Here is a 13836-nt window from a genome sequence, read left to right on the forward strand (position 1 = left end):
AAGGACGCTTGATGGGTTACGAGGAGAACCAGACTGGGTTTATATAGTCAGTGTGTGTCAGCCGTAGCAGTGATTTCAAAAATGCTGAGGCCACGGATTCTTTTCAAAAGTTGTATTCAGCCTTGGTGAGGGAAAAGTATGTCCTGATCTGGGGCTCAGATGACAGTGATGCGCATCAAGGCTGAAACTCTCGTTGAGATAAAAACCTGATCCAGTAGTGATCTACAGCTCTGTTTTTAAAACTTTATATGTATTATATGTATCAGGAAAGAAATTCTGTGAATGAATGGACCTTCACTGAGACACATAGAAGTGAAACATAAAGTCAAGGTGGACGTCACAGTTCAGATGCTAACATGTCCTGTGTTCCCAGGTCTTAATGTTTGGAAGTTCCCATACTCCTACCATGTTCAAAGCACATGCTTAGGCTTGTTTGAAAACATATGCCGTAATTCATATTTAATATTGGAGTGAGCTCTTTGCCTTGAATTTCAGTTGCTATACACCTTATCTCGACACATCTTGAGGGATGGGAGCTAATTGGAAGACAGTGTGACTAGCAGGAACATTTCAAGGATATTGACGCAGTCATTCACACGCATGCTCACCCCAGGACGTACTGGAGCCACAGAATCATGCCAGAGATGACTAGTTCATATTTTCAGATGGAAAAACATGAAAGGTGGCAGTTTGTCTCAGATGTACTTCTGGCTATGCTTGGCATTTTGATGTCTAATGACGATGTCACTGGTATGCAATGATAGGTTTGTTTCTCTTAGCTGCTGCTCAAAGGGAGATAGATAGCTAAGTTGGTGAGTCCTTAATTAAAAACCTTTATTTCCTTCAAAACATGGTAAAACCTGATGCATAATGATCAAGTTAGTTTAGTACAGATGTTGAACTAACTAAATTTAACTTCTCTTATTACTCCCCGTTGTGACAGTGTCTCTGGGAAATGTCAATGATGCCTCAGTTTTGCTGATTTGATCTCACAAAGAAATAAAACTCCATTCTGCAGTTCCCCTTAGTTCCACAGATCATTTTAGCACCTTTCAGCTCACTGTTTTGGTTTTATGTTTTCTTACTAGAGACACACCCCACTTGCTGTGGCTCTTCTCACTTTTATGTACAGAAGTATGCTGACTGATTGAACAGGAAACTAATCCTCTGTTTTTAATAAAAATATCACTTTACTGACTTTGCTTGGTTGATCTATAGGTAAAGGGAGATATGGGCTCTTTGTTTAATTTTCTCATCAGATTTTAATTTCAAATGAGGACAACATTTGTGTTTGCTAATGTTTGAACTGATTGCAAACTGAATGTTTGCTTATTACTTAAAGTTACTCAAATTCAAAGGTTTATATAAGAAAGTATATTCATCAATGATTAAGGTGCAGTTGGTTCTTACATTATTTCACTTTAGCATACAGTATGTTACAGTATTAAATCTTTTAGTCTAATTGCTAAGTCTGGAAATTGCTAAATCTGTTCCCCAACATTTTACATCCCTGCTTGTGTCCCTGTCTGTCTTTGCCCGTCTTACTGACCTTTCCCTTTTGACTGTATCTATTCTTGTCCATTCAGTTGGCTGAGTTACATGAGCCAGCCAGAGTCTCTCAGTACTCTTGAGTTTTAATTGATGGGGACAACACTATTAAACCACTGGCATCTCTCCCATTACCTTATCCTGTAATACTATTAGACAGACAGCATCGTCTCTCAGACAAATGATACAAGTGTCTGTTAATAGAAATAGACTTAAGATCTATTCTATAATAAGGGAAAGTGAATGATTATGCTTATGATTCTACTGCTACTATATGAACAAAAGATTTATGTAATAGAGGAAGGAATCTCTTTATTCCACCTTTGGAAACAATGTATATTTTGTATATATTTTTAATATATAATAAAATATGTGTTTTACATGATCTACAGCTTGTGTTGCATTTGTATGTTTTGTTTTGTTTTTACGGACAAATAATAGAAATAATGGAGCATTTTATAGTATCTGCACAAAGCACAACTCATTCTTACAGCCACTGAGTAACAGACATCTGAAATGAATGAAATAAAACAACCATAAATGTCTTCGAAAATACACATATATCATAAGTTGTCTTTTGTCATGTTTGTTTGCACGTTTTTTATAAATCCAGTTTTTACCACCTTAATACAGTTCATACACATATTCAGTTACAATATTTGACCCAGTGATTCCCTAGTTGAAACCTCTGAAATCTACAGGCTACTGTCAGAAAAAATGTAAACAGAAGCTGGACACTTTCAATCCTTTAAATATGTCTTTTCCGTTTAAAATCAGTGCTCTGTACAGAACTTGCTTACTGTAATACTAATTGTTGCCTAGCAAGTTGTGTAATGACTTTAGCCAAAGAGCTGAGCAGAGCCAGTGTTAGGACAGTTGGTCTACAGACCCGGGCCGTGCTTGATCCTGACAACTAAAAGCCAAGAACATGGAGCTCAGATCTTACTTCCTGCAGAGATTGAGCCACACTGATCTGATGGATGAGCATTGTCCTTGTGTAATCTCAGTTTTCCTGCTGGAGTTAGTTATATCAGTAACAAACTGACCTGCTATCATTTAAGAAATTAGTCTGTGAACACTTAAATAGAACCTGATTCTCTGCACCTGATCAGATTCTCTGTGCACAAAAATAGCACTGTACACGATTAACTTTTGCCCTGTTCTGTCCGGGCAGGAGGTGCAAGCACAAATCCCGGTAATCCTTGACAACAACATTAAACTGCTGCTTTTGCTCGCTACTGGCACACACCCTGCTGTGGCTCTTTAGGTACAGTCAAGAACATGCTGAGTGACTGGACAGAAAAAAAGTTATGCTTTTGATAGGAATATCATTTTGGTGACGCATGATGCATGGCACAAAGTAACGCTTGACTCGGGTCAAGTTTGGTGCATAAACTCTAAATCAGAGAGATTTTCATCACTTGTGTGCATTTGTATTTTCTTGACTACAATCCAACATGATGTCTGACAGGCCACTGGCCAAACGTTTAAAGAAGGGTAAAATCCAAGATATACTGTAAATTGATCAGTAACGTAAAGTGTAATAGACCGTGTAGTTGTTCAAAATAGTTCATTAATAGCACTTCCAATAGAGATAATTCACAAGTGATCAGTGGAACACTGCACACTGATGATATTACTACTTGTTCTCTTTGGTTCAAATATCTCTGTTACAGGTCTGGATAGGTTGTTATCTGGAAACAGATACCAAGCCGTGCAGCAGGAGCATCTTGTCCGTTTGACAGAGGAGTCATCATAGCATGCAAACAGCAAAGCTTATCTCAGTTTATTGCTGCTTCCATTTTCTCCCTTAGATTGTTGATCTGAAATCACAGGCTCAGAGTTGGAGGCAAATGAATGTCTTACACTTTCTAGAGCCATAGGTGATAAGGCCTTTTAAGGTTAACAAAGTCGCAACTAGGCAGCTTCTCTCAATCCTCAATCATGTGGATAGTTTGTCTTCCACTGGGCCGATAGTGTATCTCATCATCAGAGTCCTCTGGCTGTGGTTCAAAGCAGCTGGCAAACTTGCGCCTTAGACGCTTCTTGAGCTGGAACGAGCGCTCACTGTTTGAAAATGTGTATTCCTGTTCCTTCAGTTTGGCATAGTAGTCAGAAAACTTGTTGAACAGAATGGAGATGGGCATGCCATTGAGGATGATACCAAAAGAGATGCAACTGAAGGCCACACAGCGGCCAAGGTAAGAGATAGGGACGACATCACCATAGCCCACGGTAGAGATGCTCACCTGTAGGAAGAACAGAGTAAAGTATAATAAACAAACACAATGGTTCACAGCATCCACTTTTCTATTTGAGAAGAGACAATGTTGGGCCCTCCCACATTTTATTCACATCTATACGCCTTCGCCATGTCTAAGTACTTCCTTTGGCCATGATTTTGTGCAGGTGCAATAGTTTATGTGTTTAAATGTATATTATACGGATCACTTTCCATGTCGTACTTAAAAAATGCACACTCCAGGAAATCACTGCAACTCTTTGCAGCTCTTAAATGCAATCAGTGTGTCTGTCCAGAAACGAGACGCTTTGCACTGTATTAGAGGAAGATTAGACACATACAAGTTAACAGCTGCTGCAGTAAAAAAAAAAGAAGAAAAGCAAATGCCCTAAAATGAGAGTGAAAGAAATACAATGAGGGGATGACTCCAGTCATTTAAAAACTCAAAATAACTATTTATACCAGTAAAGTAATAGTTAAGATTTTTGGCAATCACACTTCATTTTCCTGCTAAAGGTTAGAGAAGAGGTTTAAAGCCACTCACATGTTCATCTCTACAATATGGAACTAGATCTAAAAGGCTATTAGCAAAGCTTAGCATATAACTGGAAACAGCAAATAAGAAAAATGCACCTATTTAGACCTGTAACAGACCCTGTGTTGAATCTGGTCACAAACATAAGTTTGTTCTTTTGTTTTGTAATAAATAAAATAAATGCAATCTGAAGTTGCTTTAGCCATTATTCATCAAGCCTTTGAATAGAAGCTTGTTACCAGTCCATGGAGTTGCATAAATAGCACATAACATGACTCTTCCCTGCCCTCTGCGTTTTTATCTTGGTCTGACTAGGCAGACAGCACAAATCCCATGAGGTCTAATCCGTGACACCTGAAATGCACTTCATTGCTTGATCACACTGACACCCCCCCCCCCCCCCCCACTGAGCATCCCTTCAGTCTCTTCAGCACAGTCATGATGAACAGCTTAGCAGGCTTCATAACCAACTTAATCTTGATCTGGAAGAATCTGAGTAACACCCAGAAGATCTATTTGAATCCGCACACTTCCTTCGTCCCTTAGTCTTCCATTAATATACATACAATTACAAAAAAAGCTAAAGCAAGCACACAGGTCACTGGAAATACAAAGTGAATCATAGAGAACACATGCCAAACATGCTATTTTGTATTCGGGTTCAAATCTCTGCAGAGATAAAGTTTATGCTACTCACCGCAGCCCACCACCAGGCATCTGGTATGCTGCTGAATGGCGTCCCAGGCTGATCGACCTCCACAGAGTGCATCAGAGCAGAGAAGGTGAAGATGCCCATCGCAATGAAGAGGAACAGGCAGCATACCTAAAGGAGCACAGATGGGTACATATCAGCAGCAGTGCCCCATTTTTCTTGTTTTGTGTGTGTGTGTGTGTGTGTGTGTGTGTATTGCCTCGCTATTGGCCCCACTGAAGGAGGTAACAAGAGGAAAAGCATCTTGAATGCTTGTTATATGAGTCACTGATTTAAAGGATAAGTGTTGTTATTTTCTATAAATGTGTAATTTTAAACAAATCCTAGACACTAAAAAGGAATTGTGTCACTAATGTGTATGTAAATCCAGAACTGGATTTTGCTTATTTGTCTGTGCCCCGTGACCCCACTTTTGTTTTAAAACTATTAAATCTGCACTGGATCAATAGTTCACACTAGTTATGTAGCTTTTGCATGCTGCACATAACAATTTAAACTTTGAAATTCAGTTCTTCAAATAACTTGCAATGTTTCTGACAGAGTCTGATGCACAAGAATAGACTGTTAGATATGATGTACTTCACCTTCAGAAGTGGAGATTCAGTGCTCAGCAATACCAACAGCGAATGTAGATGCTGAATAGGACAATGTCTTAAGCTTATACTGCAGGATCAACAGGAGAGTCAAAATAAACTTCTATAGTTTACTTACTCATAAGACAGCACACTCTTATGAGCAAGTAATGGCTTTTTGGTAATAAGTGATTTATTAGTGCATTAAACACACATTTCCCTAACAGCTCCATGGTACAAACTAAGTATTGTCCAGCTGAGCTAATTGCAGTATTTACATCAAGGTGAGTGGGTGTTACCTTTCAGTCGATCCATCAGTACAACACCACAAAATATAGGAAATACTTAAGATGCTTTCGGGTGCTGTATCATCTATCTTTCTATCCTTCAGTTATATTGCCCCAATAACACACTGTTTCTAATGATGCACTTCTTCTGTGTGCTGTGAACATAAACTGCTCTACGCAGGCACAAAAATTCACAGAAACCAAACAGACTATTTCCCCAAGTGAGAACATGTCTAACACTAAAGGTCTGTTTGTTGCATATGTGAAAAGAGTGACTGCAGACAATTTCCAGACTTCAACCTCCAGGTATTGTCTGGAGTACATATGTGAAAACAGTTCATAGCATGAGAATCTAGCCAACTAGTGGAAACTAAGCACAAGCATTGGAGCTTTATGGGCAGAGACGAATATGCTAAACCAGATGCTGAAGTTACAGTGATTAGGTGCAATTCATTCAAATTAAACATTTGTAAATAATGTAGAAAATAACGGGCATCATCCCCTAATAACCTGCTATATTTTTACTCCCTTAGCTAAACTCTGACAAAACTGAGACATCTACAATAAATTTGTCACAGTTTATCATTAATTATTATTATCATTTACAATGTATATTGTAAATAAAAACGTTTGGATTTTTATTTACAATATCACTGTACCTCTGTTTCAATAGCTGTATTACTATTGTTTTTAAATAACAGCACAGCTTAATTTGTATGTAAGGAAATGTTTAACTCACAGCTGTAATTTCTACAGAGGGCATTCTCCTGTAAAGAATTACTTTTGTAACGTTGACAGTATCATACTTTATACTTCACGTTGCAATAAAATAATGTGCAAATGACAAAGGAATTGTTATAGTTTGTGAGCTGAAAAAAGCTATAAAAAAACAGGTCATAATTCTCACGACGACTGTCCAGGTGTGTAGATCGACAATTAGCTGCATGTACTCTTTTTAAAGCAAAATATTGATCATGACCACTAACTTTATGTTGGAAGTATGGTGTGTGCTCCATTGTTTTAATTGTGCATGAGCTACAAGTTAAATAAATACAAAATATGTCTTTTTTGTATTTTGTGTCTTTCGTGGTCACGATGTATCTGTATCATACCTGCTCAGAGCACTGACGAATGGTGAAACCAAATGCTCTCATGCCTGTGGAATGACGAGCAAGCTTCAAGATACGGAAGATGCGCATCAGCTTGACCACCTTAAGCACTTTGCTGACTTTACTGACCCTTGACATGGTCTTCAAATCTTCCTGTGCACTGAGGTCCTCTGCATCTATGATAAATACCTCAAAAAGAATCTGGAGGAAGTAGGGCATAACAGCCACCACATCAACAAAGTTGAGGGCACTCCTCACAAAATGTTTGATGTTGCAGGTGGTGACTAAGCGCAAAAAGTACTCCAGGGTGAAGAAAAGAATAGAACCAATCTCTATCCACTCCATGTAGGTTTTGCCAGCAATTTGGTACTGCCTGAGTTCTTTCACTGTATTCATTGTCATGGCAACAATGGAGATAAGCACAAATAAACTGGAAAACACAGCAAAGGCTTTGGCTGACAGTGACGAGTATGGATTCTCCATCAGGTCCCAGAGGGCCTTCCGAAAGTCTCCAAGAAACATGGTCTGGTAGCTTTCCTCATCCTGATGAGGCTTAATCTCGTCAAGCAGCTCCTGGTTGACCTTCAGTTGGTCTCTGATGTCATCTAGTTTCTCCTCAAACAGAATACGACAGCACCTGAGCAAGAGAGAAAGAGAGATTTCCAACCTAATTTTAAGAGAACTACTTTTCCAAATCATGGTTAAAACAGCACAGATCAATAGATCAAACTACTCAACACAGCGTAAAAATTAAATATCTATAGCATACCTTGGAGTATCCTTAAGTTTCAGCCCCCAGAATGACAACTCTTCCTCAAAGTTGACAGGGCAGAGACTGTCCATAACCCACAGGACATTACTGCAGTAAAAGTGGAATATGTAATGGAAAAACATGGGGTCCCTGTCAAAAAAGAACTCATCATTGTGAACATTGTAATCGTCACAGAGTGTCAGACGCTTGACGGGATCATCACAAAGAGCAAGGACACCAATCCTGGTTTTTGGGTATCGCAGGACCAAATGTTTGGGGATGTGAAAAACTTTTCCACCCACATTGAGGTTGACAATGTTTGATTGTCTTGGGTTTGGTGTTTTTTTGCTCTGATTTTTTGTTGCACCCTTTTTCCCATCAGGAGTATCGAGGTTGTCCATAGAAGTCCAGGCTTTCACAGAGCTGTCCTGTGAAAAGGGGAATTCACTCTCCTGTTCTTCAAGGCTTTGTGCGAAGCTTATTTCCCGTTTTATGGTTGCAAAAAGGCTGGAGCGACGCTTTTTCAGCACTTTTAGCTTGGGTTTAATAGCCTCCATTGTGACAGCTCCTTTGAAGACTAACCAACAGAAAAGTTTGTTGACAATTTCAAATCAAGTCAGACAAAAATAACGACAATATTCCAAAAGCGCTCCATTTAAGAAAAATACTATCTCCCTTTGCTTTCAGATTGAAATAAAGATAAAAAAAAGAGCTACAGTGCTCGTCTCTCATTGTGCAAGAAGATCAACTGCATGAGTTAGAGATTCAGCCTCTTCACTGATTCTCTAATCCTATTGCTGTTCTTTCTGTCCTAACGCAAGTTAAAAATACTGTTCACATGGATTAGGGTTGTGATTTAAGGCTTTGGGTTCTGAGAGAGGAGGAAAGGCAGTGAGAGAGTGGGGTGATGGTAGTATTGCACTGCTAACGAGGCTACGGAGAGCTTTTGCACAGGAAGTTATACTAATGCTACAGGTAGATTAAAGTCTGCTCCACCTATAATCATTCAAGGTTATCTCTTCTTTTTACATATATAAAAGCAACCCTGTTTGGTCTTAACAAGTTTCTTTTCAACTCATTAGTAAGAGTTATTTTTATAATACATAATTGAATATATCACTAAAGAAACTAACATACATGTTAAGTGTACATGGCAAACTATGATTCACTCTACTGTGTCAGCATTTGAAATCAGTACAAATGCTGTAAAATTGTAAATTGTCTATATTATGTATAACTACAATAGGGAATGTGAGTTTAAATGCACTGTGATTCACAAGCGGTCATGCTCTGACCTTTATACTGTATGAGACAGAGTCCTGTGCAGTGATGTGTATGTGGTCTAAAGGATTTTGTAATGGTCTGTTATTTATTCCACTCAAAGAACTGTGGTGGTAATGTGAAACTATTTACAGCGTCAATTGAAAATAAAGTATAAAACAAGACGATGTTAAATTGATCATTCATTTAGAAAAATAATCAAAGAACATTTATTGCTCACATTTAAATTTGGTGTGGTGTTCACACATACTGCAGGGGGATGACGACGCTAGATAATAATGGTACGGCCCACGTCTCCACCCATCGAGCCTGTGTACATGGTATTTCCCAAACTACCGGAAAAGAAAGAAAAATAAAATAATATAAAATTTTGCTATCTTTTTAAATTTTAATTTTGGCTATGGTTATCCATATCTCCTTCCAACGTAGGTATGATTTTATTTAAATTAAATTAAAATAGTCTTAAATTAAACGTTCACAGTTGCTACATATGCTGTCCGCGCACCACGTGACTTCCTTTCCGGTCTAACTCGACAACATGGACGCCAGCCGCGTGCAGCCGATCAAGCTCGCAAGAGTAAGAAAACATTAAATACGGTTAAAATAATCATATCTGAATAGATACACAGTTAGACTAACAACTAATGCCTCATATGGCCCCAAAACGTTAAAGCTAAAGTTGCTTTAATGCATCGATTAGCCTTCGGCACGTCTGCTCTGGTGCTTCCATCATGGAGGCCCGTCCGAGCTGCAGTCTGCTGCTGCTTCACTGCTCGACTCACTCACACTGTTATTTATGTTAAATGCTTATTTAGTATTTATTTAACAAACTGTATTGGTCATTAAAATGATGTCTCCTTTTCAGGTCACCAAGGTGCTTGGAAGAACTGGTTCCCAGGGACAATGTACACAGGTATGCTAACAAGGCTAATGTTAAATTAGACTTAACGATGATTATTAATACAATAAGTAGATGTGGTTTTCACTCCTCTGCTTTTGTAGTAACAGATTGTTTTTAGTTGTATACGGTCTTGAAGCATTGGTCAGCTCAGAAAAATGGAAACGTGTTTGTAGTTTTCGCAACACATTTTTGGAAAGTCTGTGGGTCCAGCTCCCAGACTTTAGATTGTATATAAAATTAATTGATGGATCTCAAATACTTTAACTGAATAAGTCATTCAGCAAATATACTGCTGATCTCAGTACAGATAAGATACAGTAATGATTTGTTGCTTTCAAGTAATTATTCCCTAAATTCCTTTATTGAGAATTAGTGTCAGTAAATTAGTAATTGTAGACCATGTCATCTCTGGTTTTCACTGACCGTACTTGATGGGCTCAGGCTTTTTACTGCTGTAAAGATCATATGTCAGTAAAGCAGTTACCTGAATACCTTAGTACTAAAGCTGCATCTAACAGTTATTTAAACAATTAATGGGTTAAATATATTTACTCCGTAAATTCATCACCATTAAACTCAGTTCAGTATTTGTATATTATAATTTTTGAACTGATATTTTTGCTTGGAATATTAATGAAACCTAAAAATAACAAAAGTGAAGCCAGCTGACTGTTTTTTTTTTTTTACTTTTTTACCCTTTTATCTGAGTGCACAGCTAAATGTGACTGCTGTAGTTTTCAGCAGGTACTGGTCTTGATACTAATCAGTCGAGTGGACCATGAGAGGACGTGTCAGATTTTACTTGTTCAGCAACAAGTCTTGATGTTCAGTATGTATTAAATTTTCTCTCCAGGTCCGTGTTGAGTTCATGGATGATAGCAACCGCTCCATTATCAGGAACGTGAAGGGCCCAGTCAGAGAAGGAGATGTGCTGACACTTCTGGAGTCTGAAAGAGAAGCCAGGAGGCTGCGATAGGTGAGGGGATATAAATCCACATCTTCTAGCTTGTTTTGCAATTTTTTGTTTCCCTTGTTAAGTCCTTTCTGCCAAGAATTTCAAGATCTCACCTTGATTTGGCAGAGATATGCAGCTGCCCTTGAACATTTTATAGGAAAAAAACAATATTAACAAGAAATTAACTCTGAATTTATGTGCAGGTAATTGCTCGTAAATGCTACAACACTGCAAAGAATAATTTGAGTTTATATCAGAAATGAGAAAAGATTTTTTTAGAGCCTTTTCATTTTTTAGTATTGTGTTAGAGTTCATATTTGAAAAACTAAGAAGCTAAAATGCATTGAACAGTTGGTCATGACACATAGGACATAGAAAACACTGTTCGTTGATGGCATCCTGTAGAGGGTTTATGTTTGCTGATTTACTGCATATTGAAGTGGCTGATCTCTTCTCTTCAGTGCCCGCCAATGCCGTGAGGTTCCAGTCCAACGCTGTGGAGCAGAAGATCTGGCAGTTTCACTTGCAGTTGCCTGCATCTCAGTTGTTAAAATGTTTTGAAATAAATTTGGTTATTGAGATGAACATCTGAAAGTTCTGTGTTTTTTGTGTAATTGACAGGAACCGTTTATAATCACTGACATATTTTGAGGCTCCAACAATGAGCTGACCTGTCGTAACTGATTTCAGTTAAGGTGTAGTGGAAATATTGCTACACACAGATGAGCAAATTCACTGAGAGTGGTCAGGGAATGTGTGTGTGTGTTGATTTAATGCAACTAGATATAGATACTACAGTCAAATCTGCATGTACATTTTAAAGAGTAGGTTCCCATAAAAGAAACATTAAACATACCTGCAAAATGAAGTGGACCTGTTGGTTGAAGTACCAAATTACCAGTTACGTTGAGCAAAAACTTGTTTATAAAGTTAGTAAATCTAGTATTTCTTGTAAGCCTACTAAAATTAGAGTGACAAGTGACTTTTTAAGCTTTTCACTGTTTAGAGTGCAGGTTATCCTGTGTGATGTCATTCTTTCACATTTATTTTCAAAAATGCCCCTAATATGTTGAATAAAGAGGAGATCAGGTTCTGGTTCTGCAGCTTACAGTCTGTCCAGTAGAGGGTAGCATCACTCTTTGCTGATCTTGAAAAGAGGTGCACTGCTGTGATCTCAACCTGTTACAGACTGAAACAATGCAATTACAGTATTAATAAATGTAGGCCTACAGCTTTACACACACTGTGTGTTTGCCTATAAGGCCATATTTTAAATGACTCTAGCTGTATTTGTTAAACTGAGTTTTACATATTCATGGCCATCCCATAATCAGCTTTTCATATTTGAGGTGTACAATATTAGTACTGAATTATACACATTTACAGTCTATTTAAAATGAAATATATCTTTAGAATATAGTTTTATTGTACTGTTCTTTCTTTCTAATCAATACATTTTGGATACAAAGACATATTTTGTCATATTTGTTGGTAATAAAAATCCATCAATTAAACAATAATCTATGGTCATAGGAGAAATAAAGACTCTAATGCGTAAGTTGTTATTGCTAAGTGATGATAGCATCCTGAATGTATGACTCATGACTTCAACTTAAGTCACTGATGAATTTTAAAAGACATTTTCTTGATTTTAGCACAGCATGACAAAGAGTTTGACACACAATATTTAGATTTGTCCTAAATCTACTGTTCACCACACTGAAAACATGCATATGAAGTGTATAACTTAAATTAATGTCTGTTACAGCATTAGGCATAAATGTGCAGCTGCAATTCCTGAGGTTTATAAACACCGGAGAACTACTGCAGCTTCAACAAGGAGGCATCAAAATGTAATGTTAAACCAAAGAGGGAAAATGACACCAAGCTGTAAATTAAGTTCCAATAGCTATTTGTAAAATTAATGTAAGACATGCGTGACCAAGAAGAGCACGTAGCCAACTGAATGTGAACCCCTTAGCAAGACAATACTGCAGTGGCAGATTCGAGAGAAAGAACATTTGAATTCTGTGTATCGGGATATGAATCTGAATTAACAGACTTCATCTTGCAGAACACCAACAGTGCAGCTCCAGAGATTATAACACACAAGATGCCCAGCAGTCTGTGGGTATATCTCACAAAAGAGATCTACAGACTTCCCACAGCCTGGATCAGACTGTTATCCACAGTCAGAGGGTTCAACATGGACCTGGACTGGCCCCACTCTCATTTTACCCCAGAGACAGAAAAATAAGAAGAGAATCAGTGACAAGTCTGTGTCACTTTATCGCCCCCGTCACTGTCACTCCACGCTCCTCCATGTCTCTGCTTCACCCGTGCATCCAGACCTGTGAGTATTCTTTGTTTACCATCCATCCATCTCCCACATCTCGCCCACTCTCTCTCTGACACAGAAACACGGCAGGTTGAAAACAAATCTATCTCAAGGCCACGCTCTGTTTGTCTGCGTGAAACCAAGGTCTAACTCCACTGGGACACACAAAAAAACCCACAGTGGACATATCAGATCTGATGTGAGAGCTGTTCCAGACGTCTAAAACATGAAGCATGTTGTGGTTTAAGGTGGGTAAGAATCACGCCCCCACCTTTACATGTGGTAAGTAGAGAATTCATCTCCTGTCACAGAGTCATACAAATGGTTCTCAGACTAGTGGAAGAGAACTAAACTTGTATCTGAGCTGAAAACCAATCCTGACCTCCGAATTACTTGTCAGGTGCTTTAAATGGGTCAGATCCTCAAGTATTGAGAACACTGAACTCAATAAGTACTGTTCTGGTTCTGGTTCTGGGTTTGGATCCCTGAGGCATTTGTGTTTTGCCCTACCTTCATGGTTTTCCCCAGGTACTCATGCTCATGCTCATTTCCAGCTATGGATTATGGATGTATTCTGTTACTATTACTGAAAACTCTGAAAACAG

General features: G+C 38.3%; 2 protein-coding genes across 2 annotated transcripts; one reads left to right on the plus strand and one right to left on the minus strand.

The window, feature by feature from the left end:
* Positions 1–3479: 3479 nt before the first annotated feature.
* si:rp71-39b20.4 (potassium voltage-gated channel subfamily V member 2) lies at positions 3480–8313 on the minus strand. Its single transcript, XM_026375176.1, has 4 exons — positions 7775–8313; positions 7009–7642; positions 5023–5148; positions 3480–3797 (listed from the first exon to the last, which is right to left on the minus strand). The coding sequence occupies exons 1-4, from the start codon at positions 8311–8313 to the stop codon at positions 3480–3482; spliced, it is 1617 nt and encodes a 538-aa protein (XP_026230961.1).
* A 1214-nt stretch (positions 8314–9527) lies between these two features.
* Positions 9528–11480, plus strand: rps28 (ribosomal protein S28). The gene is made up of 4 exons (XM_026373750.1): positions 9528–9614; positions 9903–9950; positions 10792–10914; positions 11355–11480. The coding sequence occupies exons 1-3, from the start codon at positions 9576–9578 to the stop codon at positions 10912–10914; spliced, it is 210 nt and encodes a 69-aa protein (XP_026229535.1). The 5' UTR covers positions 9528–9575; the 3' UTR covers positions 11355–11480.
* Positions 11481–13836: the final 2356 nt, after the last annotated feature.

This window comes from Anabas testudineus, chromosome 17 (genome assembly GCF_900324465.2).
Source record: "Anabas testudineus chromosome 17, fAnaTes1.2, whole genome shotgun sequence".
Classification (NCBI taxonomy): domain Eukaryota; kingdom Metazoa; phylum Chordata; class Actinopteri; order Anabantiformes; family Anabantidae; genus Anabas; species Anabas testudineus.